The 26,913-nt window shown below is 42.0% G+C and overlaps 1 protein-coding gene across 15 annotated transcripts in view; it reads left to right on the forward strand.

Moving 5' to 3' along the window:
* DOCK9 (dedicator of cytokinesis 9) overlaps positions 1 to 26,913 on the forward strand; it is a 256,298-nt gene that overhangs the window by 162,946 nt on the left and 66,439 nt on the right. For all 15 annotated transcript variants that reach the window (XM_032496729.1, XM_032496730.1, XM_032496733.1 and 12 more), the window contains exons 14-27: positions 2,796 to 2,878; positions 3,464 to 3,586; positions 10,417 to 10,496; positions 10,581 to 10,768; positions 10,900 to 10,965; positions 12,186 to 12,278; positions 13,302 to 13,425; positions 13,785 to 13,906; positions 15,000 to 15,086; positions 15,475 to 15,564; positions 16,899 to 17,014; positions 17,288 to 17,357; positions 18,150 to 18,275; positions 18,835 to 18,906. In XM_032496729.1, the coding sequence (XP_032352620.1) occupies positions 2,796 to 2,878; positions 3,464 to 3,586; positions 10,417 to 10,496; positions 10,581 to 10,768; positions 10,900 to 10,965; positions 12,186 to 12,278; positions 13,302 to 13,425; positions 13,785 to 13,906; positions 15,000 to 15,086; positions 15,475 to 15,564; positions 16,899 to 17,014; positions 17,288 to 17,357; positions 18,150 to 18,275; positions 18,835 to 18,906 (1,440 nt within the window). The remainder of the gene's footprint in view (positions 1 to 2,795; positions 2,879 to 3,463; positions 3,587 to 10,416; positions 10,497 to 10,580; positions 10,769 to 10,899; positions 10,966 to 12,185; positions 12,279 to 13,301; positions 13,426 to 13,784; positions 13,907 to 14,999; positions 15,087 to 15,474; positions 15,565 to 16,898; positions 17,015 to 17,287; positions 17,358 to 18,149; positions 18,276 to 18,834; positions 18,907 to 26,913) is intronic.

The raw sequence follows: 26,913 nt of genomic DNA on the forward strand, positions 1-26,913 counted from the left end.
CTCAGTGTCCCACAGCTAGAGTGGCCAAAGCATGTGGAGCTACCTGGTTTGAATAAGCTATTGAGTGCTGTCCATGCCATTTTTACAGTATTTCTAGTTATAAGTGGTCTTCTGATTGACAAGGTCATTGACAAGTGGTCATTGACAAGGACTGGTCGGCAGTAGGAGGGGACACCCCACAAGCTCTAACTGAGGTTTACTGAGCTGACTCAGCTTCCGCTCTGTCTCTTTCTAGCCACCTATACATCACAGGTGTGCCCACCAAGATGCAGGACAGTTGTTAAAGAACAGGTTCTGGGAGTCAGAGACCTGGATGCTAAGCACCTAATTAACATGGGGACTTTAGACATGTGTCACCTCTCTGGACCCCACATGTCCCATCTGTAGTTGAAGGATGCTGTTGCTACCTGCCCCTACGTTCCTCTCAGGAACAGTGCTAAGATCAAACCGATAATGTCCAAGATAATGCTGTGGACACTGTAAATCTTCAACACATATAGGAAGTTACCATTTATTACAGCCCCAGTCAAGGAAAGGCCCATTTACCCAGTCACATGGCTTCAAACAGTATGCCTTTCTGGCTGATAAAAGCTAAGTCAAGTTTGGTCTCTGGAGAGATGCTGTTTTATTTTTTAAATCAAGACTGTGAAACCTTGGATGAGAAACTCTTTTAATTCTTTGATGTTTTGATTGATAATCAGTGATTGCCCAAGATAAGATCTACTTCCTGCTGTGTATGCAACACATTTCCAAGGCCAGTATTCACCAACTTGGTACTTCTGCCTGCCACAGTTTGAAATTTGGCAGCTCAGGCTGGGTGCAAAAATCACCTATCACCATGGGCTAGACGCCACACTTCCCAGTGTCCATTGAGCATCTGTTGAATTTGCTCTTCCTTCATTACTTATGGAATGTAAAGCTCAGCCGTGTGTACATCTTTTCATGCATTCACACCTCCAAAGCAGTAAATTAAAGCAGAGATTGACTCAGCCACCTTACATAAAAATAGAAGTTTCAGCAGAGATTTTACTAAGGGATGATTTTTTCCAAATATCAAAATTGTCTCTCTTTGTCATCCAAGATGGTCTCGAACATCATTGGGAAGAAATTTCTGTTTTGGAGGAAATTTTTAGAAAAAGTTTCTGTAGGTGTCCACCATGAATAGATTTTCTAAAAAAAGAAAGAAAAGGAAGGGAAAAACCCAAAGGGCAAAAATGAGTTTTGCACTCTGACTTTCACATGCATTATGTTCCACCTACATCCTTGATCAATCTGAGAGCACAATCCTCGTTCACTGCAGGCAAGAGTGAAACTTATCTGAAGCCTATGTTTTGGATTTAAATGTTATGCAAATATTGCTTTTTACTTTCCAGAACATAGTTGTAATAGTTAGAACCTAAAAATAATAGTTTCTACCTGAAAATGTGTCAGTAAAATTGCCACTCCAGGAAGGCAGGCCATTTTACTCTGTGATCCCCGAGTCCCCACACAGATGTGCCCACTTGAAGAAGAAAGGGAGAGACTTGAGTTCCCGACCGGCACCTGTTCAGTCAAGAAATGTTTTCCAGATAGCATTTCCCCGTCATGGTTATGGTAGAATCGTAATGTCTCCTACCTGGAAGGGACAATGGCAAGCATAGCCCGAACCCTTCATTTTTCAGGTGGGAAAGTGGAGCCCAGAGAGACTTAATGGCCCAGACTCACATGGCTGGTTTCAGTTTGACTCAGAAACAGAGGGCTCTGTTGTCCTACTTCAGAGTTTTCTAGATGAGTGCTTCTCAAACCCGGTGTACACCGATCACCGGAGGTCTGGTCAGAATGCACAAGGTCTGGGGTGGGGCCTGAGACTCTGCATTCCTGAAAAGCTCCCTGGTGGGGCTGGTGCTGCAGCTCTGCAGGACACCCATTAGTTCGTAGACACCAGATCATGTTTCTCAAAATTGGTTTGACTCCGATGTACTTAAGTGATGTAAAAGATCCTGCATCTCCCACAACTCTGACTCTGAATCAACCAAACTTCATGGTGGTAACAATGTAGTATTTCCAGTAAAGGCAAATTTGGAAAAATTAGGTGTCATCTGCTTTAGCAGTGGGGGTATGTTTGATGAATAGACCTGCCATGTGTACGTCTTAGGCCAAAAGCAAATCTGCTTCCCTGTGCCCTATACAGTTCAGCCATCGACCCACAACAAACCAAAATTGATCGTTAGGAAGTGAAAATAGTGGTAATTTATACCTAGAAAATTAGAATATAGTGATTGAAAACCCTGACCTAACTTAAGTCAACACCTATAATTTCTTAATAATGAATATATATCCCCCACATTTGGGGAGTCTGCAAAAACCAGTGTACATTAGGAGCCCTGAAAGCTTCCTATTTCATTAGTGTTCTCATTTAAAACTGAAGAAATGTGATATATTTGGGCATGAATACCAAGTATTAGTAATTATTAATAACTCAGTGGACATATACTGCATAGCTCTTAGTCATAAAGAAATATGAGAGCCTAGGAAATGGCCTACTTGTTGCCTCTGAAGACCAAAGAAAAGACATACTTTTTGGAAGCAGTTCTCATTCGACATTCTTTGAAAATCACTGCTGGAGAATGTGTTAAACGAAACAGTCTGCATTGAGTATAAATCCAGCTATAGTCATTACAGTGAGCTGTGTTTGTCCACACATCTGATACTGCCCTAAGGGCTTGTGTAGTGAGTGTGTGATGATGGCTTTTTAGATTCTAAGATTCCTGCCAGTGGGATGCAGTATCTCATGGCTTTATTCTGATGTCTTCAAGGTTGCTCAGAAGGTGCTCAAGAATGCGAAGCAGGCATGCCAACGACTCGGACAGTATAGAATGCCATTTGCTTGGGCAGCAAGGTAAGGGGAACATATTTTGTACCCTTTATATAAATATAGGTATATAGAAATAGATAGATAGGTAGGTAGGTAGATAGACTGACTAACCTATTCTGTATATTGTCCAGAAATGAAAAGTATTTAAATGTTTTAAACTGAAAAATAAATAAGCTCCATATCTGAAAAATCATTTATGAGAGACACAGAGAAGAGAGCTGCTGGCTGGAGGGTAGCAATGTTGGCACTGGCAGGGTGGACAGGACTGTTTGTTGCAGAGCTGGGACTGCAGGTTCCAGGGCCTCCAGCTGGGAGTAGGGGGCAGCCCAGTGAGGCCTGCAGATCATCCTTATTTGTGATCTCTGTTTCTTAAGCATTTGACTACATATGTTATTTCTGAAGCACAAGCCATTTGCTGGAAATGTTTTCTATGTAAATTGAATTAGTTGTGTTCATCCTCATAAATATCTTTCATGTCTTTAGATAATGAGATTTCTGTTGGTAGCCAGTGGAATAATAATTAGTCTTCACATGGAAACCAGAGTCAAGTTGTGGATTTATTTTGGTCATTTGGAAACTCAGCTTAGAAATGTTGTTTTGCTATTTCAGGACGTTGTTTAAGGACGCATCTGGAAACCTTGACAAAAATGCCAGATTTTCTGCTCTCTACAAGCAAGACAGCAATAAGCTATCCAATGAGGACATGCTCAAGTTACTTGCAGACTTTCGGAAGTGAGTCTCAAGGTCTTACTTATTTCCACACCTGAAAAACAGAAGTAGTTCAGTGGAAAGGGAGGAAGTCTTTTCAGTTGCTCAACTCAGACGCCATGATGTGTTGGATGAGTGTGGAACTTCTCCTCAAGAAAGGGTTTAAAATCAGAAGAGTTAACCCGGTTAATTTGAATTGTATGAAGGTTGTTTTGGGTGGTGCTGTGAAGGGCACGTTGGGTACAGATGAGCCCAGAGAGGAAAGAGACAATTGAGGAAACTTTGCAAGAAGTGGGAAGGGACTCAGTGAAGCCACCACGAGTGGGAATAGGAAGAACAGGGGACAGGACGGATTCCAGTCGTATTGGACAGGCGCCGTTACTGGGTCTTGGCTTCCTGGGTGGGTGTTAGGGTGGAAGGAGAGAGAAGTAGGTGTAGTCTCAGATAAGTAACTCCCGGTTTTCTGACTGGCACATGGGGTAGTGCATGACGCCACTGACTGAATGGGTGGCGGGGGAAGGGCAGTAACTCATACAGCACGTCCTGTTCACTGGCATTGTTGTGAATGCTTTCCCTGAATTAGCGAGGATGTTTGTTTCCTAGAGCTGCTCTAACAAAGTGCCACATACCTGGTGGCTTAGAACAACAGAATGCTGGGGGCTAGAAGCCTGAAACCAGGATGTTGGCAGGGCCACGCCCCCTCTGAAATCTCTAGGGGAGGATCTTGCTCTCCTCTTTCAGCTTCTGGGAGCCCCAGGCTCTCCTTGGCTTTGGCAGTATGACTCCAGTCCCTGCCTCTGTCTTCACACGGCTGTCTTCCTGTGTATCCCTGTCTAAATTTCCTTCTTATAGGAACACATCATAGTGATTAGGGCCAACCCTAGTGACCTCATCTTACCCTGATTATATCTGCAAAAATCCCATTTCCAAATATGGTCACATTCATAGGTACTGAAGTTAGGACATTGCCATCATTTGGGGGGAACACAATTTAACCCATAACAGTGGGGCAGTGTGTGTCCAACATTGCACAGCTGATCTGGGAATCTGTGCTCTCAAACACTGGGCTGTTCCAGTGCTTTGTCAGGAGTTCACTCCTGAACCCATAAAACTGATTTCCTTTGCTAGGGACATGAGTTTTAGAATCTTTCTGGGAAAATTCTGAGAATGAGAAAGAGCTAAGGGTATTAAACGATAATGAAATGAAATGAGAAGAATGTCCAAGAGTCAGCTGGTGACTATTCTGTAGTTTAGGTACCTTCCAGTCTGATTTTTTTATTTGAAAAAATACATTTCAAAGTAACAATATTAGTTTGTCTAGAATTCAAAATGGCTATTTGTTTAGTTTTCTTTAACTGCATTTTCACCTTTTTCTTACTTCTCTCTCTTCTGATTTTTTCAGAATTCTACATAGAGCCATAATTAACAGCTTTTAAGAACCTTTACTTATTGGTGATGGGTCATATATTATTGTACATACTATGTTGTCAAGTAATTATAGTTTTTATTTGATTTTCAGGAAACTTTCAGCCTTACTTATAGAATAAAAAGCTGATTTTTTTGTGCAAGTTTCAGTCACCTTTAGTTAAATAGATTACAGGTTTCCCATGCAGTTCTTGGTAATCACGGTGTTGGTCTATGTGTCCTCACCTGGGAAGGTGAGTATGTTGCGTTAGTAAAGAGGAGAAAGTGTATCTAGGTGACTTCATTTTTAAGAAGAAAATACTTCGTATATTTCTTTTTGTATGTAAATGAAGACGTGGATCGGCGAGTAGCTAGCTAGAAGGAAAGAAAATGGGCGTTAACAAGAGTCATGTGGGATATACACCAACATTAGTCATAGTTATTGCTCATGGATGGGTTATTGGGTGATTTCTCACTTTCCACTTTGTAGCTTTCCATGATTTTACGTGAACTTTTTTTTTTTTAACTAATATTTGGCCATATATTTATGACGAAATAGACAATGAAGTTCTTTGTATGTGATGGTGGTTGGGAGCCCTGTCTCAGAAGTCCCTCCCTAGGCTGGTCAGCACATGCTTCCCCTCCAGTGGTGGCTCTTTGTGGGTAGCCCCAGCTCATGGTCCGGCTTCCTGAGTGGAGGCTGGAGGGTGGGACTGTACAGGCTCACCAATCAAAAAGTGATCCGAGCAGAAAGCCAGGCAGCCAAGAGCACATGCCTTCACTGGGTCAGGCACAGGGTGGGCTCTCCCTGCACATTAGACCTTCAGTACAAAGGACTTCGTGAGAACAGTGTGCTGCTGACGGCCTGTGAGAGATTCAGGAACCCGAAAATAGGGACCCAATGCTGTCAGCATCAGAAGATGCAGCCGCACAAGGAGAGCTGCTGTCCTTTTCAACATGTGTCCAGAGAAATGCCACGTTTCTTTGTGTGCCCTTCACAGTTGAGTCAGGGAAGTGGACGATCCCTTTTTCATTTAAAAAAATTTTTTAAAACCTTAGTGTTGCTCTTTTTCTTTCCTCTTTTAAAATTTTTTTTATAGAGAACCATCTCATGTCAGTGGCTTGGGCACTAGCTTGGATATAAAGCTGTGGTGTATGTTCCTATGATGGTCTCAAAATGTCATTTAACAATAGATGAGAAAAATGTTCTTAAGCTGCCCCAGTCTTTAGAAAATAGCTGCCAAAGCTTATAAGCCACTTTGCCCCTCTCCCTTGCAGTAATCACCAGCGGAGACATTCTAAGATTTAGTAAGAAAACAGTTCTGTCAGATAGATGGTGTCGCTGACATAGTGCTCCAAGAAGTGTCTATCTAAGAAGAGAGACTTGGTGTTTTGCATGCATTTGATTTGCTCGTGGTGGTGTCTTTTCTCATTTCTGCAGGGGATCTGAAGGCAAAGTATAAAAATAGCACATTTTCTTTAAAATACAGGCCTTCTTTTAATGCTACCACATTGGATAGTTTAGGTAACAATAATTATTAGGGTTTTTACATGGGATTTACTTATTTGTATTTATTTGTATCTTTATATTCTTTGCACCCAAGCTTGACACTCGTACTTTCGTGTTCTTCTAGTTACACTGCACTCAGGCCAGGGGTCTACTTGCCTTTTGTGAACTCACTGTGTTCTTTCATGCTACCATGCCTTGCCTTCTGCCTGCATGTGTCCCTTCTGCTTTTCTCTCTCCAAGAGTACCCTACTCATCTTTCAGAGCCTAATCCGTCACTCCCTTCCCTGCTGGGAGACCTGGGGCAGGTCACTTGGCTTCTCTGCTTAAGTGTCCTCTTCCTTTTAAGGGAAATTAATAATCGCCCTGCCTCCTAGAGTTACGACGGGGAATAAGAGAGAATGCCTGTCAGGATGATTTCTCTCAACCATATATATAGATATATTTAAGAGACAGCAAAGCTTTTAGAGAATATTTCCTTTTACAAAATGTAGTTAGAGGAGTAGACTCACACCAACAGCAGACCCACACATGTTTATATTACCAGTTAATCACTTTAGTGGGTCAGTACAGGAACTGGGGAAGGAAGGACCAGGCCCCAGAAACAGAGGTGAGAACACAGAATCTGTTGGCATGGGATGACTGCTAGTTTGTGATAGCATTGCCCTTTCCTCTGGAGGGTTGTTGAACCAGCAGGAATGCATGGGCAGTGGGAAAAGAAAATCTTTCCTTTTTCCAAGAGCAGGAGTTTGAGCCTCACTCTTAAGCTCACACACAGAGAGAAACAGTTTACAAATGCCAAACACTTACATGAATCTCCATTACACATTCATTTAATCAGTGCAGTTTTAAGGTGGGTTTTCATGCTCAAGTATTATTTTAAAAGTTTTTCATAGTATATAGGTACTGATTTTTTGCATTAAAAAAACCCCAAAACTAATTCCAGACATGAGATAATTCACTTTGTGTAACTCACCCACACACATACACACCACACACACATACACACACCCAACACTTTGGAAATACACATAAAGAAGGCTGTAGAATTTTTGTTGTATGTGAGGTTTTGATGTCTAATAAGCCAAGTTCAATAAAACCCAGGAAGTTTTGAAATAGGTTTAAGATTATGTTTTAAAGAGTGAAGTTGGTAGAAACAGCTTCCACAGAGTCTCTGTACTACGGGATATGGAACTAAGCTCAGATCTGTGCTTGCTTAGAAATGCATGGAAATACCTCTGGAGCATTAGCACCTAGAAGTAAAAGCTCTCAGCAGAGGGAGGAAACAAAGGAAGTAAGTATAGTTAGACACACAAGTCTGTAACACGTAGAAAGAGTCCCAGTGAAGTTTGTTCAGTTAACATTTGTTGCTTAGAAGTCCACCTCTCTCAAACTTATATGTGGATGATGTCAGAGTGATAACCAAAAAAAAAAAACAAAAAACCAAAAACAACTTGAGAAGATACATATTCATTCATAGGTAGAAATAACTAGGGAGGGGCAAAATGTAGTACTCTTGAGAACTTACATTAAAAGTATCATCTGTATTAAACAGTATTTTTGACTCAAGGAAACAGATACAACTTCACTGGTATCTCTAAGACTTTGTGGAACAGAGTTTTATGGTACGTTGCAGAGTTCAATTGTTCAAATGAAGAGGTAGAGCAAGGCACTATATGTCAAGAAAATTTATACCTGCATGGAAACCCCCAGATCTGAGGGTCAGTGCCCCCCACCAAGAGCTTTGGGTAAAGCTGAGAGAGGCTCTGAGTTTGTATTATTGTGGGAGTACACAGTGCTTGGGAAGCCATCGACAGCTTCCAAGAAATGACTGTGGAAAGTACAGTCTTCCTGCTAGAAGAGAAGGGTATTGTGTTTGTGAACAGATCACATGACAGCACAGGGACAAGGTGTCAGAGTAATGCTGGATGGTACCTGGACATCTTTTGGCCAGAAATCTTTTTTATTGAAGGCAGACTGTGTGAAAGTTTGTTGACTTGTTTTCCTGACAGTCATCTCTCCCGGGGTTTCAAGGAATTGCTCATTTAAACTCAGATATAAACAGAAGACAAGTGGAAATGAGAGGAACCCTGAGAGAAAGTGATTCTGCAAGTTGGAGCTGGTGGTGGGCAAAGATGACTGTGCTTAATTCAGGCTGTAGTCACACGGAAGCAAGAATTCAGAGCTGTTAGGGACATCCTGGTTCAGATGAACAGTACCACAAGATATGCTGGCAAGTTGCATGTGAGACTGCTTCAGATAACAATAATGTCTCAGGAATCTTAAAAACAGGAGTTAGGAACTTTTCAAAAATGGAAACAAAACCAAATGCCAAATCTGTTGGCCCCTGAGCTGTGATGTTTCTTGCCAGTGTTCTCAAAGATGTTATTAAGCAGGTGGCTTATGAAGAACAAGGAGGCAGCATTCTGTTTTCTAGGAATAAGTCACATCATGTCGAATTAGTCATCCTAACCACATTTCTGCTTTTCTCTTTTTAATGGGGTTGCTAAGCTGGTTCAATAGAGGATTGAAAAGTGTATTCCAGTAGGTCAGGGGAGTATAGCACGTATGATTGAGTGGACAGCAGTTCGATGCTGGCGTAACCAGATGCCAGGAAGGGGGATGAGTGGCTGGTATGAGTCTGGTGATTGGCCGCTAGAGGTCTGAGAAGGACCTTCTTCTTGGCTATATTCTGTGCAGTATCTTCATCAATGGCTTTTATGAGAATATAAGGTTTTGATGAATGTCTTCATGACATAAAACTAAGGAATATCTAATACATTCCATGTAGAATCTGTTTTTAGGAGGCTTTTGATCAACTAGAAATGACTCAATCATAAGGTGAAATTTCATCAAGAGAAAAATCAAATCTTGTCCTGAGTTCTGAGAACATAATTGTATCAATACAGGATGGAGCGATGTTGCATGATAGTAAAGCATATGAGAAAAGATTCAGGGATTTTAGGTGATTGTAAACTTAATGTATGTCACGAGAGTGGTGTGACTATGTAAAAGTAATAGCATTTTGGCTGTGTTGGTAGAAGGGTAGATTGTTCAAAATCAGACAGCTGCTACACCTCACCTGGTCAGACCACACTGGGTCTTACCTGTGCAGTTCTGGGTGCCATGATGTGAATGGGGTGTTCTTATAGGAGAGAAATAGCATTGGAGGAAGGAGCAGAAGGACTGAGAAGCAAGGACTTCAGAAAGGTGCGTTTGTAGATAATCGAAAGTGTTACACAGAGAACCATAACTAGGCCCCTTGGTGAGTGGAAGTTTCGGAGATGCCATGCTGTGAGGAAGAATAGTCTGGCTATGTTGAAGGATTCCTGGTCACCAGGAGGGGCTGAGGCATGAGCTGTGCTTGTCAGGAACGTCACAGAGGAGACTCCTGTACTGGATTGAGTTGGACCAAATACAAACACCAAACATCTCATTGAGAACCTTCTTTCTATCCAGCATTTCACTAGACATAGGAGCCTAAGATGGCTTTGGAATTTTCGTGATTCTAAATGAGCCAAGAATGTAGATTGAGGATGAAGTGGTTCAGGGAAACTGTCACTGTAACATTTTGCTGATTTTCTTATCTGGACTTGTGGTGTCCAGCATGGTAGCCACTAGCCAGTGGCGTATGGCTGTTGAGTACTTGAAATACAGCAAGTCCTACTGTGGTGAACTGTAACTGTAAAATACGCATCTGGTTTCGAAGAACTAGAATGAACTTTTTATACTCATTACATATTGAGACAATATTTTTAACATACTGGATTAAATAAAGTATTTTTAATACTAATTTTACCTGTTTCTTTTTACCTTTTTAATGTGGCTGTTAGAAAGTTTAAAATTATTTTTGTGGCTTGCAATAGAGTTCTCTGGGAGGTACTGCTCTAGAACTTAGAGCTAACCTAACTTATGTTTGCTTTTTCTCTTCTTTTGTTTCTAGACCTGAGAAGATGGCTAAACTCCCTGTGATTCTGGGCAATCTAGACATTACAATTGATAATGTTTCCTCAGACTTACCTAGTAAGTGTAAATTTTGTGTAATAAACAGACAAGTTTTTGCTTGGTTTTTACTTCAATTTGTTTGTTTAAAAAATTTTTTTTTAGATTATGTCAATTCATCATACATTCCCATGAAGCAATTTGAAACCTGTACTAAAACTCCAGTCACGTTTGAGGTAGAGGAATTTGTGCCCTGCATACCGAAGCACACTCAGCCTTACACCATCTACAACAATCACCTTTATGTTTATCCTAAGTACTTGAAATATGACAGTCAGAAGTCTTTTGCCAAGGTGAGTGCAAAGATGGAGGTTTTATTTTTGACATCAAACTCTCTTAGGTTTCGGCTTCCCATGTATTTTAAAAAATATTTACATAATTTAGGTTTTTGTTTTATTTTCTTTTTATTTAAATATTGCTGCAGGCCAGAAATATTGCTATTTGCATTGAATTCAAAGATTCAGATGAGGAAGACTCTCAGCCTCTGAAGGTTTGTATTTCTTTGTTTGCATTTGTCCATTTAAAAAATGCAGTTGCATGATACTGTACAACTGAAAGGATTTAGCACATTTTAATGGACACAAACACAAAAATATATGGCATCACAGCACATAACCACATATACTGAACCTTACAGAATATGGAATAATTGAGTTCTTGTTCTTAATTGACTATTTCTGTTTCATTGTACTCTTTAGGAATGGAATTCTCTTATACATGTTCAATTCAGTAAACGTATTGGGCACCTACCATGAAAATGTTCATTCTAGTATAGTAATAACAGTAGTAGATTATTGGTGATGTATGTATGTATGTTTGTTTGTTTGTTTGTTTATTTAATTTTGAGTTAAGGTAGATTTATTTAGAGAGATACATACTGCATAGAGTGTAAGGCAAGAGAAGGACAAGGAAAGAGGTGTGGGAATTGGGTGCTCAGGTTTACTGGTGATGTTTATTGAGTGCTTATTATACTCCAGCTCTGCTATTAGAGCCTTATAGATATTAAACTTTTGTTCTCACAGCAGTCATTTAAGTTAGAAACTATTACTATCTGCATTATTTTTAGATGAGGAAATTAATGCACAGAATTTAAATGAATTGCTTAGGGCCATACATTAGTAGAACTGGTGTTCAAACCCAGGCAGCCTGGCTCCAGAGCCCACATTCTTTACTGTACCTATGTGGAAATGACTTCCCAAGAAGGGAAGGAGATAAAGATACAAGGAATATAATACAGTTTTTGCCCTCAAGAAATTCAATTTTAGTGGGAAAGACAGTCATGGAGAAAAAGCTTCTGGTATACAGAAGTTACTGAAAGGGTTTCTTGGACAAAATTGAATAATTAGTATAGAAAATTGCCAAGGGGACATAGAAAGGAATCATTTCTTGAAGGATGCGTGAGAGTTTGGTGAATGTGAAAGGGAAGGTCGTTCAGGAGAAAGATTAGGTCAGCAAAGGCATGGAGGTGAAAATGAGCAGGTGTCCTGCATAAGCAGGAGTGGGCATGGGGGAGGGTGGGACATGGTGGGGGCCGTGAACCCAGGAGTAAGGGGGCTTGTGGGTCTCAAGTCCTGTAAAAGCAGGAGAAATTCATCAAAGGCGGTTAAGTTTATGCTGTAGAAATGCTGCTTTCTTTACAACACATCTGAGTTTAATTTCTTAGTCTGTTAATTGAATACTGGTGTCTCCCTTTGGTAATTTTTATTTTAGTGCATTTACGGCAGACCTGGTGGGCCGATATTCACAAGAAGCGCCTTTGCTGCGGTTTTACACCACCACCAAAACCCAGAATTTTATGATGAGGTAAGTGAGGTTTTTCAAGGGAAAACCCAGTTTAACCAGTTTTAAGGAAAACTCCAATTTCTTTGTTTACTAAAACAAAATTCAAGCGAAGCTGCATACTATACTGAAATTACAGCGATAGAACTGAATGTTGAAGTATTTATTGTACATAATTTTTTCTAGTTATAAAAGTAACATTTATTATAAAAAATGAGAACTTGGAAAATGCAGATAATATAGAAAAGGAAAATGTCAAAATTCTGCCTACATCACTACCACAGTTAATATTCTGACAAATTTCCATTCAAATTCATACTTAAGTATAGTTAAACATTTGTTGAACCTGAGAATCTTACTTTCTTATTATTGGATTTCCTTATGTAGAATTATAACTTAGTTCACTAAAACTACTATATGAACTGTACTTTTAAATTTTCTATCCTGGTTTTTCATTATGCCCGGCTGTGTTAATGAAGTGTCTGTCATGTGCTTGTCCAATTCTTTCTTGAGTTGAAATACCAGCTCTTCTGTTTCTGATCAATGTGTGTTTTAGTCCATTCAGGCTGCTATAACAAAATACCACAGACTGGGTGGCTTGTAAGCAGCAGGTGTTCATTGCTCATGGTTCTGGAGCTGGAAGTCTAAGATCATGGCTGGTTGAGGGTCACCTCTCAGGTTGCAGACTTCTCAGTTGTGTCCTCACATAGGGGAAAGGTCTGGGGAGCTCTCTGGAATCTCTTATAAGAGCACTAATCCCGTTTATGAGAGGTCCACCCTCATGAGCTAATCACCCCAAAGGCCCTACCTACTAATACCATCACCTTTGGAGTCAGGATTTCAATATGTGGATTTGTCGGAGGACACAGACATTTAGACCATAACCGTGTATTAAGGATCCATTTCTTCCTTAGCACAGCTTTACAGTCTCAGGTCTCTTTAACTGCAATGTTAATACCAGTTTGGAGACCAAATGCGGGTTTGTGCGTGGGTGACACGTTGTTGTTTTGCAATATGAGAAAGATTGTTATTTTGTCTTCCTTGCAGATTAAAATAGAATTGCCCACCCAGCTACATGAAAAGCACCACTTGCTGTTCACATTCTTCCATGTCAGCTGTGATAATTCAAGTAAGGGGAGCACAAAGAAGAAGGATGTTGTTGAAACACAAGGTTTGAATTTCATCATTCCTTCGATTGTTCGTGACTTCCACATTAGGTTCTTAAATTTTGTTTTGATTCTGAATTTCCATCCTTTGTGAAGGGGTCGTTAGATGGCATTTGTGCAGGTAGCATGCCTGACTTGCGTATCTACATTTTTATAGGAGATAATTTTAGAATTCCAATCCCAAAGAGGCTAGCATACATTGCAGACAAAGTTCTGCAGAGACTGTATTCAGGGTCTTTTCAGTTTCTTACTCTGATTGATATTAATAGTTCTTAAAGATCAGGCAGTGTAGTAACATGGCTGTCTTCGTACATTTTCCCACACTTACAGTGATTTTTGTTGTTGTTATTCTTTGTTTCAACAGTTGGATATTCCTGGCTTCCTCTTCTGAAAGACGGAAGGGTGGTGACCAGTGAGCAACACATGCCTGTCTCAGCCAATCTCCCGTCTGGCTACCTTGACTACCAGGAGCTTGGGATGGGCAGGGTACCAGACTTTAAGATTGATTTATTTCAGTTCCTTCAGAAAACATTAAAGATCAACTTAAACTATAGTAACACCAAAAAAGTATGTCATATTTTTGCCAGTCCCAGTATTTTGGTTTTAGTTACTCATTTTCAGGTAAACTTCGGCCACTGGCAGGTAGTGCTTTTAACAGTTATCAAAACCTAGAATTGTAGTGTGGGCATTTTATAAACCTTGAGCTAGCAATGCCTCATCAGGAAAATAGAAACTTGAGGTACTGAATGAGACCGAAGTTTGTCTCTGTAAACTAGCCATGCTCAGATAAAGATGTGTTCTTAGAGTCACGCAAATGATTAGGAATTGTCTTCCAGCTTACGTAAGTATAGGAAGCAAATATCTCACCCACATGGTAGCCCATTTCTGATTTATTAAAGCCTGAGTTTTCTCAGATTTCTCCAGTTGGTTTGCTGTTTTACATTCTGTTTGGCCATCTTAAATTTTATAGACTTCAGTTTTATTACATGCTTAGTTAAGGTCTGTTTCATTTAATTTTGAATGGCTTTTAATGTCCCTCTGCACTTAAATAGTGCCAAATTTGGGCCCATGTTATGGACAAATAGTTAAAATATTCCAAAATAAAGGTAAATCATGTAACATTCAGTTATAATTCCTAGTCTGAACATGAGAAAAATGAAGGCTTCAGAAATAAAAATAAGCACAAACAGATGACTGACCCTTTGCCTGTGCCAGGAATACATACTAACCTGTTTGTTTTATCTGGTACCTTCTACCATCACTTTCAGAATCCTGAACTCAAGTTTGGTTAAGTCATTGATACAATTGGCGTCTTTCTCTCTGAAATGAACAATAATTCACACAGCTGCAACTAAACAGAAAAGATAAGAGAAACTCCAGTAAGAAGAACATTGTACTTGGGAGAAGAAAGTGGGCAGAAATTAGTACTGGTTGTATTCCTGCTTTGAGCCAGGCATAACTGTCAAGTCACTGAGGCTGTTTGGGCCTTTAGCACCTCATCAGGGACCCTCACTAAAGATGGTGTTTGAAGCCAAGGTCACTAATCTGTTGGGATGTTTTCTCCTCCATATTTTTTTAGCATTACGGTCCAGAAATTAAGTGGGTGGATGGAAGCAAGCCACTGCTGAAAGTTTCAACTCATCTGGTTTCTACAGTGTATACACAGGTACATGCTATTCCATTAAAATTGGCAGAGGTTGCTCTGAATGAGTTTAAATGATTTTTTAGCAAAATAAAATCCTAATTGTTATATTACATAGATATGTTTTTACTCTATAAGTCCTTTTTTAAAGAAAATACATATAAGGTGCTGACATGTAACAATACAAATGAATATTACAAGTAACATTTTTCAACAATCTTCCTCTTTTGTTGGAGGATCTTTGAAATCTTTTTCTCAATTTATTTTTATTTTTATCTCTTTGATTTCATTTTTATATGGTAAGTTTCATAGTCTAAATAAATCACGCACACCGTAGGAAGCAAACACTTGTATTTCTGCAGCAGATATGCTAATAGGCTTTCATTTTATTTTCTTCTTTTTTTGCCCTCAGGATCAGCATTTACATAATTTTTTCCAGTACTGTCAGAAAACTGAATCCGGAGCCCACGCCTTAGGGAATGAACTTGTAAAATACCTTAAGGTATCCGACGGCTTTCTTAGTAACCCCTTTTTAATGAGCGTGGAGTAGATTGGGTTTTCTCTTCGGTGGTATGTGTCGTTCTTACCCCTTGGGAACCTTATAAGGCTGTCCGCAGCTGGATGCTCTCACACAGATAGTGCCTGTATGGTTTTAGATAGTGGTGAGAAGTTGACTTGGAAATCCTACTACTGCATTCTTCATCCTAGCCCCATGTTTACTTTTCTCAGGCTGGACCTAAGACACATTGTGCCGCCTAGAAAACCACTTAGCCTCACAGGCCCTCCTCGTGAGTGCTCACGGCGCAGAGCAACAGTGACAGGCACATAAAAAGTGGTGACTTTAGTTTCCCCGTTAAGTAACTTATAGTTCATTGTCGGGGACAGCATAACTTTGGTGAATGTATGCTAGATGGGCAAATAAAAAACCCAGAAATAATACATATAACCAAGCCCAGCTTTGTGCAGGCTAGGAACCATGGCACAGGGAGAGCAGGAGGGTTGTTCTAGGGGAGTTTCATCCAGAACATGATTCTATGGGGGCACTGTGAAAAAGGAGAGCTGCTAAAAGCGCATTCCAGGCATGGTGAGAAAATAGATGAAACGTGAGAAATGAAATAGAAGTTTGATTTAAGCAGGGAAAATGGAGTTGGGGATTCTGAAATTACTGCTTTCCAAGTCCCCTTTCAGCTACCTCATAGGGAGCCATGTGACTTGAAGAAGAACCTTTTATTTATTTTCTGTTGGTGCTGTAATAAATTACTATAAACTTGATGGCTTAAAACAAATTTGTTTTCTTAGACTTCCTGTAGGTCAGCAGTCTGACACAAGTCTCACTGGGCTAAAACCACGGTGTTATTAACAGGGCTGAGTTCCTTTCTTGGAAACTCTAGGGGTGAATCTGTTTGCTGCCCTTTTCCAGCTCCTAAAGGCTGCCCTCGTTCCTTGGCTTGTAGCCCCTTCCTCCATCTCAAAGCCAACGATGTTGCATCACTGACCATTCTTTGTCAGAGTTGTCCCCTCCACCCCCACTCTCCTGCCTCCTTCCACTTTTAAGGACCCTTGTGGTTACTTTGGGCCCAACTTGGATAATCCAGGAGAGTTCCCCATCTCAAGGCCAGCTAATCTGATCAGGGGCCTTAAATTCCCCTTTGCTATGTAACATGTGCACAGGTCCTGGGGCTCAGACAGGGATATCTTTGTCCAGTAGTCTGCCTGCCACTGTCTCCATTTGTTTAGATGTGTGTCTTCCATCCTTACTGGGAACTGAGTAGGGACTACTTGGGGTGGGTTTGCTTTTAAAAAGAGAACATGACCTTTGCCGTTCCACATCTGTAGAGCCTGCACGCAATGGAAGGTCATGTGATGATTGCCTTCTTGCCCACCATTCTAAACCAGCTGTTCCGCGTCCTCACCCGAGCCACCCAGGAGGAAGTTGCTGTCAACGTGACACGGTGAGGGAGCCAGAGAGGTGGTACCCTTCTTCTCTTTCAGTCTGTCCACATCTGGAGCACAGTCATATGTATCTGGGATGCGAGTATGTGTTGAACATTATATTTAAGAAATTTATTTTGATCCCATATGTGGGGACCCCATCTAATCCCTTGTTTCCTCTTTTCCTGTGGTGCCAATAGCATCATCATTGTTCTACTACTGCTGTGATAATAATGAAATGTTTCCATTTTCACATTACTATTCATTGCTTTATTCATTCCTGTGGTGTGTAGGGTCATTATTCATATGGTTGCCCAGTGCCATGAGGAAGGATTGGAGAGCCACTTGAGGTCATATGTTAAGGTATGTAAATTAAACTGCCCCAGTCATTTAAATCTGTGGCTCTCCAATTTTCCTACTAAGAACTTTTTTTTTTCAATCTAGTTATTTGGGGATGTATTTTGGGATGAAACTTAACACCTCTCCTTTCTCTTCTATGCCTACAGCTGGTGCAGGAAGTCCAGAGAGGGGCAGCCATTCATTTATTTACTGAATTTCATTCTTTCAACTGTATTTCTTTCTTTAATGGGTTTTGCAAATAATGTGACCAAATGACCTAGAAGATTAAAGATGGGAAGGTTTGCTCTGGCCACCATCAAATTAGAAGACTGTGGGAAAGCAAGAGGTGTCATTAGGATAAATATCAACACGTTTGTGATTTGCATACAATATTCAGTGAACACTGTGGCCTTTACTGTTCTAAAAAGTTATACATGTGCTATTTAGTCTTCAACCTCTGTGAATTATGGTTATGTATTAGTTTAAAAAATAAAGTTCGGGTTCTTCAGGGAGTCAGTTACTGAATGTCGTATGACATGTTGCTTGAAGTCCTTGGGAGGTGGAGTTGTGGGCTGGAGGACTACTGATCCAGCTGAGTCAGGTGATTCACACAGGTTGATGTGTTCCCTGAAGACACCCTGGGCTCCCTCTTTCTGTCACATGACAACCACCCTTCCCACCTTCCGTTTCCACACCTTCCTCTCCCTCCTATGCTGTTGTACCTCGGTCCCTGATCTCCACCCTTTGGAGCTTCTCCAGCTTTCAGCCCAACTTGGAAAACCATTGCATTAAAGTATCTTTCCCTTTTCTTCAAAGTATGCTTATAAGGCTGAGCCGTATGTTGCTTCCGAATACAAGACAGTGCATGAAGAACTGGCCAAATCCATGACCACGATTCTCAAGCCCTCTGCTGATTTCCTCACCAGCAACAAACTGCTTAAGGTATGTCAGGAGGGCCAGTGTAGCTCTGCGGTATTGAAATTGATTGAAGAAAATGCAAACTTCACTTCCTGATAGATTTCACCCTTTTGGTGTTCTTTTACCTCCTAAAAAGGGGTGCCAGAGTTAGTTCTTCAGTAACAACTTTGCTGCCTGTACTTGTGCTCCTAACAGAGCCACCAGGCATTACTGTATTCAGTTTCATAGTCAGTATATTCAAACCGGTGGAGGACACTGGGTTAGAGCCTGTAAAGGTAAGTGTCAGCTGGTGAGACTCTGCCGGGAGGAAAGGCCATGGGTCGAATCTAGGGGTGCCTCTGGTTGGGTTGTGCCTTGCTGAGTGTGTGTGCCCAGTTTCCTAGTGGGAAGGAACTGTTCATTGTTGGACGCATGGGAGCAGGAGAGCCTCTGCCGTGAACCTCTGGTCTGACAACGACTCACCAAGACGTCCAGCTGTGTTTCCGGGTCACACTTGTTTCATGTCAGTGAACAACGTCAGCCTAAGAGGGTCTCACCTTCAAATTTGTTGTTTTTCTTACTGGATCCTTTTTTCTCCTTTCAGTATTCATGGTTTTTCTTTGAAGTGTTGATAAAATCCATGGCTCAGCATTTGATAGAGAACTCCAAAGTTAAGGTACGTCACTTCCTACCAAGACTTGCCTGGCAGTTCTTGGTGGGGAGTCTCTTCCATCCTGTTTGTAGCTAACACTTACTAATGCTTTCTGCGGGCCAGTCAGACAACTATGCTAGGTGCTCTCCAAGTAGTAAGCATTTTAGCTTTATAACAACCCTATGGGGGAGGTACTTGTCTTAGCCCTCATTTTATAGATTAAGAAACTGAGACTGAGTGCTGGAGTTACTTGCCCAAGGCCATGCTGCGGTTTGCGGAGGGAGCCAGGCTCTGTGACCAGTCTGGCCCCACAGCCCATACTCACAGTGTGATTAAATCCAGAGAAATCGGCTTTTTGCTTTGACTAGCCTAGAAATCTTCATGTCTGTCGAAACGGGACTAGCAGTTTAAGCTTTCATTTAAAATGTCTCTTGACTGTCTTGAGCATTGTAGAGATTTGTCAGGGACTTAGATGGGTGTGTCAGAGATGACCACGTGTCCTCTGTAGCCAGTTGGTAGACTGAGATTAACTCCATCTCCCCCAACACCTCCTCCCCTGGTGCCTGGATGTGTGTGACTTTCTGGTTCCCCCTGCTGTCCCTGGTTCCCACTGGTCTCTGCATGAGATGACCGGGCTCGTCTCTGGACTGATGCCCGTCGAAGTATAACTGGCTATCTGAGGCTCAGTGTAGATAAATTTTTATAAAGTTTGAATGCAGTAAACCCAGTGGCCATGTCGCAGAGCTCCTTCTGAGAGTCACGGGGGTCCTGGAGTCGCTGTGTGACTGCAAACTCTCGCCACGTGTAGCCGTAGAGAGTCTCGGAGTCTGGCAGGGAGCAGCGGTTCTGGGGCCCAGCAGCCTCTGCAGTGAACTTGGGAAGGAGGGAGGAGCCACAGGGGGCGAGGATCAAGATCTAGGCTCCTGGACAAGGGGTCTGGATGCGAAGGAAGCCTTGGGAAAGGCTAGTGTATTTTGTCAGTTGGAAGGTTGTTGGTTCAGAACCTAAAGCTGTGCTTTCTTCTAGTAGAGCCGGTGCTGGTGCCTGATCAGGAGGTTTCCTTTTATTCCTCTTTTTCTTTTAATTTTAGTGCACGAGGAAATGCCAGATGGAGGTGGGCCCGGCCTTCCACAGAGTAATACACCATCTAAATCATGCTGGCACAGCCTGCCAAGGAAAAATCTAGCAGATTGTCTGCTTGGCAGTATGCAGCTAAAGAGTCATGCACGTGCTCACACATACATACATGGGCACGTGTGCAGGCACGCGTGCGCACACACACACACACACACACACACACACATCTTGTTATATTGCCTTCCTGTTAAAAATGGTGTCCTATACAGGACAGACTCTAGGATTTCCTTAGTCGGCTGGGGCTGCTATAACAACTACTGTACACTGAGGGGAATAAACAGTAGAAATTTATTTCCTCATGATTCTGGAGGCTAGATGTCTGAGATCAAGATTTCTGTAGCGTTGGTTTCTTATCAGGCCTCTGTCCTTCGCTTGACGATGGCCGTCTTCTCCCTGTGTCTTCACGTGGTCTTCCCTCTGTGTGTGTCTGTGTCCTGATCTCCTCTTTTTATTAAGACACCAGTCCTATTGGATTAAGTTCCACCTTAATGACCTCATTTTAACTTAATTTCCTCCTTAAAGACCCTATCTCTAAATACACTCACATTCTGAGGTGGGGTTAGGACTTCAATATATGAATTGGGGTTGGGGGAGGATGGACAAAATTCAGTCCATAACGAGGCCCCTGCTGGCTTTTTCATTATTTTTGTCTTTAAATAAATGGGATCACTTCAGAGAGATTGATGACTTGATTATATTTTTTAAAAATAACTGATTTGTTAAGAAAGTATTTATTGAGCCCTCATTATATGCAAGCCAGGCTCAGAGATTATGCAGGTAAATGTAGCGTGGTTTGTGCCCTCATGGAGTCCAGGTGGGACCGTGTACAGTTAGACCCCGGGATGGAGGGTTTAGGATGTAAGGAACACGTCTGAAACATTCCCAAGAAGCATATTTAAAATCAGGTATCAATGTCATGGATCTAAGGACTGTGATAGAAAATTAATAAAGGAATTTAATTGTGTGTGTTCTTTTCTCAAGATGCCAGATTAAACCATGGAACTTTATGGTTCATAGGGACCTGAAAGCTACCTTCTGGTCCAACTCCTCCGTTTTCTCCACAGAGTTAGAAATGGAAGTATAAAGCCATGAAGTGACCTGCCCAGGGTCACACAACTGAGCAGAGCCAAGTGTTCTGCCGCATAACCTGACTCTCCCACGCCTCGGGGAAATAGTTTGTCTTTGGAACTTTACACAAAGCACTCGAATGCTGCCATGCACAACCTTTTCTGTAAGTTAATTATACTCTGGCTCTAAAACAACATTCACCGAGTTTTTAGAGGTAGTTTATTTTAAAATTATGCAGCTTAAAAAAAAAACCCCAGGCATCCAAAAGGAGAAACCATACATAATTTACTATAAAAAGAGATTCAAAACACCTGCTTACCACTTTGGGGAGTTTGACATTGTTCACTTTTACATGGTTCCCCTAGGACTTGTGCTTGCGTGTCAACCCAGATACCATGCGTCTCTTCCCCTAAATCATGCTACCCTTGACCTGACTCACACCTTGACCTAGCAACTTCTCTTAAAATTTTTGAAGCCTGCATTAAGTTTGCCTCATATCTTAGGAGTAATGAGCGTTGTGTATTTGAATTAGTTATTTTAATGTCTGCCTTATATTTACATCTTAAGAACTCCACGTCTTAGTCCCCGATCACCATGTTCTGGATTTAGGGAGCAAGTACCTATTCACCATTCCTGTATCACTTACAATTTCCAAAATCATGGTCAAATCCCTTCAGTCTTTACATTTTTAGACTGAACATTTAATATGATCCAGTGTGTTTATAGTCCTGCCTTTGATTTTGTTCCTCATTGGTGAGTCTCTCTTAAAGTGTCACAAACAGGCACACACCTGACTTGTAGGAGCAGCTGTGCGATGGAATTCATACAAGAGTCAGGCAGTGCTTCCAGTTGCTCAAAGTGCCCTTCCCGAGAATTTCTGCTGTCGATCAGCATTTAGGGGCATAGTATTGGGCTGAGGCCTTCAGTGTCCACGCCGGTGTTAGTGGGTTGGATCCACCTGATGCTTGTGAGTGTGGAGGGATGAATCTGCACGCTGTTACGCTGAAGGTGGGGCAGCCACGCGTGTCTGCCTCCCGTCCTTAGCCTACACTTTGCTACATTTGCTAAGGAGGGCTGTGAATCAGAGCCTCTCTCTGAACCTGCATCTTAAATAATCAATTTCCTTACTACTGCAGATGGGCCTGCAGAGTTTGGATTGATCGCATAGGACTGTGCCAGACTTGAGTGTTTTATAGGTGATGTGCTTGGAATTTACAATAAGTAGTTTTTGAGGAGAATATAAAACAGGCCTCACTGGGGCCTGCTAAGGAGTTCCCAACCCCCAACCCCACTCTGCTTCTAAGGTCAGCATATTTTAGGTGTTTCTTTTCTAGCAACTATTTTTAGCAACTATAATTTCAGCAGACTCATTTTGAATTTCCTTCCCACCCACACTGGATCAAGCAAATTGTTAGCATTCCACAGGTGCTCCTCAGGGAAGCCAGAAACCCGGCAGCGGACAGGATGAATATATACTCTTAAGGTTAGTTGTTGAGCCTTCAGTCATTTCCTGTCTTAATTGAGCAAGGAAAGAGCTTTCATTTGGAGAGTGAAAGAAGGGTGGTATGGTTCACGTGCTAGGTGGACTCCTGGACTTCCCTTAAACTGTGTGTGTGAACTCTCTACATGCATGCTGGCGGAATGGTAATGTCCAGACTTCCACCCACGAGTGGGTGTTTTGAATAGTGTTTGCTCCATGCAGAGTGCTGAGGAGAAATGCAGATGGACTGGAGGGTGCACCCTCAACCTTGAAGCTGACAGAGTCCTTGGAGAAGGAAGACCTGCAGCTAGAGGGGAGTGCAGGAAGGTGTGTGTGTGAGGTCAGTGTGGCGCTAGAGGTGGGACGTCACCTGAGCTTAGAAGGACGCCTCCTCTGGGGAGGAGAATGCGTGTCAGGCAGGGAAAGGAGCTTGTGCCCAAGAGAGGCCTCTGTGGGCGAGCTCAGGCTGAGGGTAGAGGAGAAGAGTGGAAAACAGATGAACTCAGAAACAACGGTGAGATTATGGGGCGTTTTGCAGCCAAGTAGTGGACGATTTGGTAGCGACCATAGAGAGATCGAGTAGTGACGAGATGAAAGGGAGGAGACATATTAGCAGAGTGGTGTGGAAGCTTTTATATCAATGAGTCTACCTTCCTCCTGGAGTTGAAATCGTCTGTGGAACAGGTTAATGCACCTGTCATTGTTTATATGTCTTTGATTTTTTTTTTCCAGCCCTCTAACTGCACTAATATGAATGATGTTCTGGTGATGTTGGTAAAGATGTAGTGTGGGGAGGGATGAGGTGGGACTGGGGGTGAGGACGCAGAGCGTGGTGAATGAGGAAGAGAGGACTTGGAGACAACTGATGGTTTGACCCGGCAGCTGTACTTCTGAGTATTCACTGATGAGAAGTGGAAACATATATCCACACAAAGCCCTGTATGCAGACAGCATAGCAGCTTTATTCACAACAGCCGGCAACTGGAACCGTCTGTTCACTGGTGAATGATAGACACATTGTGGCAACTCCATGCAGCAAAATACTGCGTGGTAATAAGAAGGAACAAAATATTGATTTGATTTCCATCCAATAACATGGATCAATCTTGAAAGCATTATGTTAAGGGAAGGAAGTCACCGTGGTCACATATACACGATGTGTTATACTCTGTATGAGTTTGTTTGTATGACATTCTACAAAAAGGAAAACTTCAACTTCAGGGAGAAAAAACAGAGCAGTGGTTTCCAGGGGCTGGGGTGGGGAAGGGACTCAAAGGGACAAGAGGAGATTTTTGGCTGCTAAAAATGGACTATGTCTTGGCTGGGGTGGTAGTTACACAGTTGTGTTTCACTTGTCCAGATTAACCAAACTATATACCCTGAAAGGGTGAATTTTAGTGTATATAAATTAAACCTCAGTAAATCTGACCTAAACCAAACAGAACATATTAAAGTCAGATTTGAATGGGGGAGAAAGGCCACCTAGATATTGAGTGGTAGCATATAGTGGACTGGAGCTTTTGAGAGAGAGAATCATGGTTTACCGGGGAAGGGGGAAGGTGGTGAGTTCTGCCTGGGAGACCTTTAGCTGTAGAGCAATAGGTTCAGCTGCTGTGACAGAGATCTAACATAACAGTGGGTTAAACAAACAAAAAGTTCATTTCTTCTCACATGAAAGTCCAGGGTAGTATAGGGGTTCCGTCCCACAGTTATGGGGGCCCAGACTTTCTCCATCTAACACCTTTGTCAACCTGGAGTACTGCTCGTCCTCCTGATCTGCCGGGGTCACCACCTCATCCATGTGGGGCCAGCACGAAGGGGAAGGCACATCTTTTCCCCTGAGGATAGGGCACCAATGGGGTCCAGAGAAAAACACGGAGAGGTTAGAGAGAAAACCAATTTTTACACATAAAAATAACAACGAGATAGAGGAAAGAAAAAGTTGTAGGAGAAAAGGAAGAGAGAAGTGACGTAGGGATTCCAGTAAGAGCGGTAACTTCAGACTTCTGGGAAATGTCGTCAGATTCCTTGTCTACCCCACTATTTTTCTGTTTCTGCACCCTACTATTTGCTAAGCAAGAAGAATGAAGTTTATTAGCTAACAGTCTTAATTATTATAGCTCACAGAGCCATAAAACAGCCCACAGAAAAGAGGTCTCTAAACCCGAGGGAGTAACAGAACACAGTAAGGAATGAAAAATCGAGCAGGTGGAGGCTTTCATGATGTCCTTGTACACGGGGTAGCAATTTGGGCGACAGTCAATGTCAGAACCCAGACGGCATGATGCACAGAATGTGGTGCAGCCCCTCGCTGGTGCCCACAGAGACTTGGCTGTCAGCGGTGGGGCTCACAGGGCCCTTGGCTGCCAGGCCGAGTGTGAGTGGTCAGGAAGACCCCACTCAGCCCAGGAGCTGAGCAGCCAGCAGGAGTTCAGAGGTGTCAGGCTCACAGCAGGGTGGGGGGCCTGGGGCACAGCGGGTCAGCTGGAGGAGGCAGGTCTGGTGTGGTCAGGTGCTGGATGGGCAGACCCCGCAGCAGCAGTGTTTGTTGGAGGCGCAGATGGTGGTGGCCGGGCCACCGGGGACGCTGCAGCACTGAGGGGAGATCCGGCAGCTGGACATGGTCAGGAGGTGGGGCTCAGTCTTCTGGTGTCTTAATGTCCTCTCTGAGCCAGTGCTGATACACTTACTCCCCTAGACGTCAGCTCATTTTCCTAGACTATGTTGTTCCTTTTCAGTTCATAGTAATTTCCATAAAATCATCTAACTACCTCAGTCTTTATTATCCTTACACATGTGCCTTACCTCATTGCTTTGTTGCCAAATTAGGACTTTTGACAATAGCTGTTTGTCACTGCAGGGAGGGCTTCATTCCATCCTTCAAAGGCACTGAGTTATCATCTCCTAATCACTGTACAGCATTGTTGGTTGGTTTGTATGTTAATTATATACCATTCTTCACCATGTTTCTTCCCTTTTAATAAAAAAAAAGTTATTATAGAAAATTTTGAATAAATATAAAAGGAAAGGGAATAGTTTAATGAATCGCATGTCCCTGTCACCCACCTGTCTTCAACAGTTATCAACTCTGCCACTCTTGCTTTATGTATCCACATTCATACTTCTTTTTTTCCTGGAGTATTTTGAAAGCAATTCCCAAATATTTTATCATTTCATCTGTGAAATGTTAGTGTATGATATCCATTGGTTAAGTTTTCTAGAAAGATATTAACCATTGCACCATTATGGCACTCAGTAACTGAGTTAGTGTCATCCACTCCGTCTGTATTCAGCTTTCCCCAGGTGTCTCAAAAATGTCATTTTATAGTTGGTTGGTCTGAATCAGGATCTAAACATAGTCCACACATCGCATTGGGTTTATGTGTCCCTGGTTTCTCAGATCCTCAAACTGCTCCCTCTCCAATAGTTTTTTTGTTTTTGTTCTTTAATACAGTGTATTTGTTGAAGAAAGCAAGCCATTTGTCCTGCAGAATTTCCAGCATTCTAGATTTAGCCAGTTGTAACCTTGCAGTGATACATGATGTGGTTCTCTGTACCCTCTGTTTCCTGTAAACTTGTATAGTGGTATCTTGAGGCTTAATTCCACTCAGATTTGATCTTCTTTGTGGCAAGGACATGTCACAGCTGGTGCTGCTGTATCTCATCGGGAAGCATAGGATGCCAGTTGTCCCACTTTTAGTTACGATAATATTGACCAGTAGGTTTCATGGGGTCCACCTCTTCCTTCCATTATTGAGTTCCCCAGCCACTTTTCATAATTTACACAGCCTTTGAGTCAGCCCCGTTCTGAAGGCTTTTCTTGGGAGACCTCTTTTTTTAGGGGTGGCCAGCTTGGGTAGCTGGCACTCATGCCTGGTGGTTAGAGTTGGCCTTGCCTGGGGTCCTGGAAGCTGTCTATTGAGGCTGACTCCTCAGAATACAGAGTTACTGGTTTTCACACCTGGAACAAAATCCTTTTAGAATTTCAAATTTTACTGCTCTGTTTTTGAAAGTAGCTAAACTCCAAATTCTGATGACTTGATCTTTTCCTCACTAGATTCTTGAGTTTAAATACATTTACAAAAATTGTCTTGTTACTGCTTTGAGAATTGAGAGTGTTCTAAAGCTGGCATTTCACAATGTCATAATAGGTTCTGGTATTTAATGCATAAATTACTGCATGCTTTCACAGCAGAGATACGTAGGCTTCATCTAGTTTTACAAAATGCTGTTTGTTTAATATTAGGATACTGGTGGCTTAAATAAGACAGAAGGTTCATTATTCTCTTCTGCAAAATTACAAGCCAGTAGGCAGCTTAGAAACTGGGGAGCATGTCCCCCAGGGT

This window comes from Camelus ferus, chromosome 14 (assembly GCF_009834535.1).
Source record: "Camelus ferus isolate YT-003-E chromosome 14, BCGSAC_Cfer_1.0, whole genome shotgun sequence".
Classification (NCBI taxonomy): domain Eukaryota; kingdom Metazoa; phylum Chordata; class Mammalia; order Artiodactyla; family Camelidae; genus Camelus; species Camelus ferus.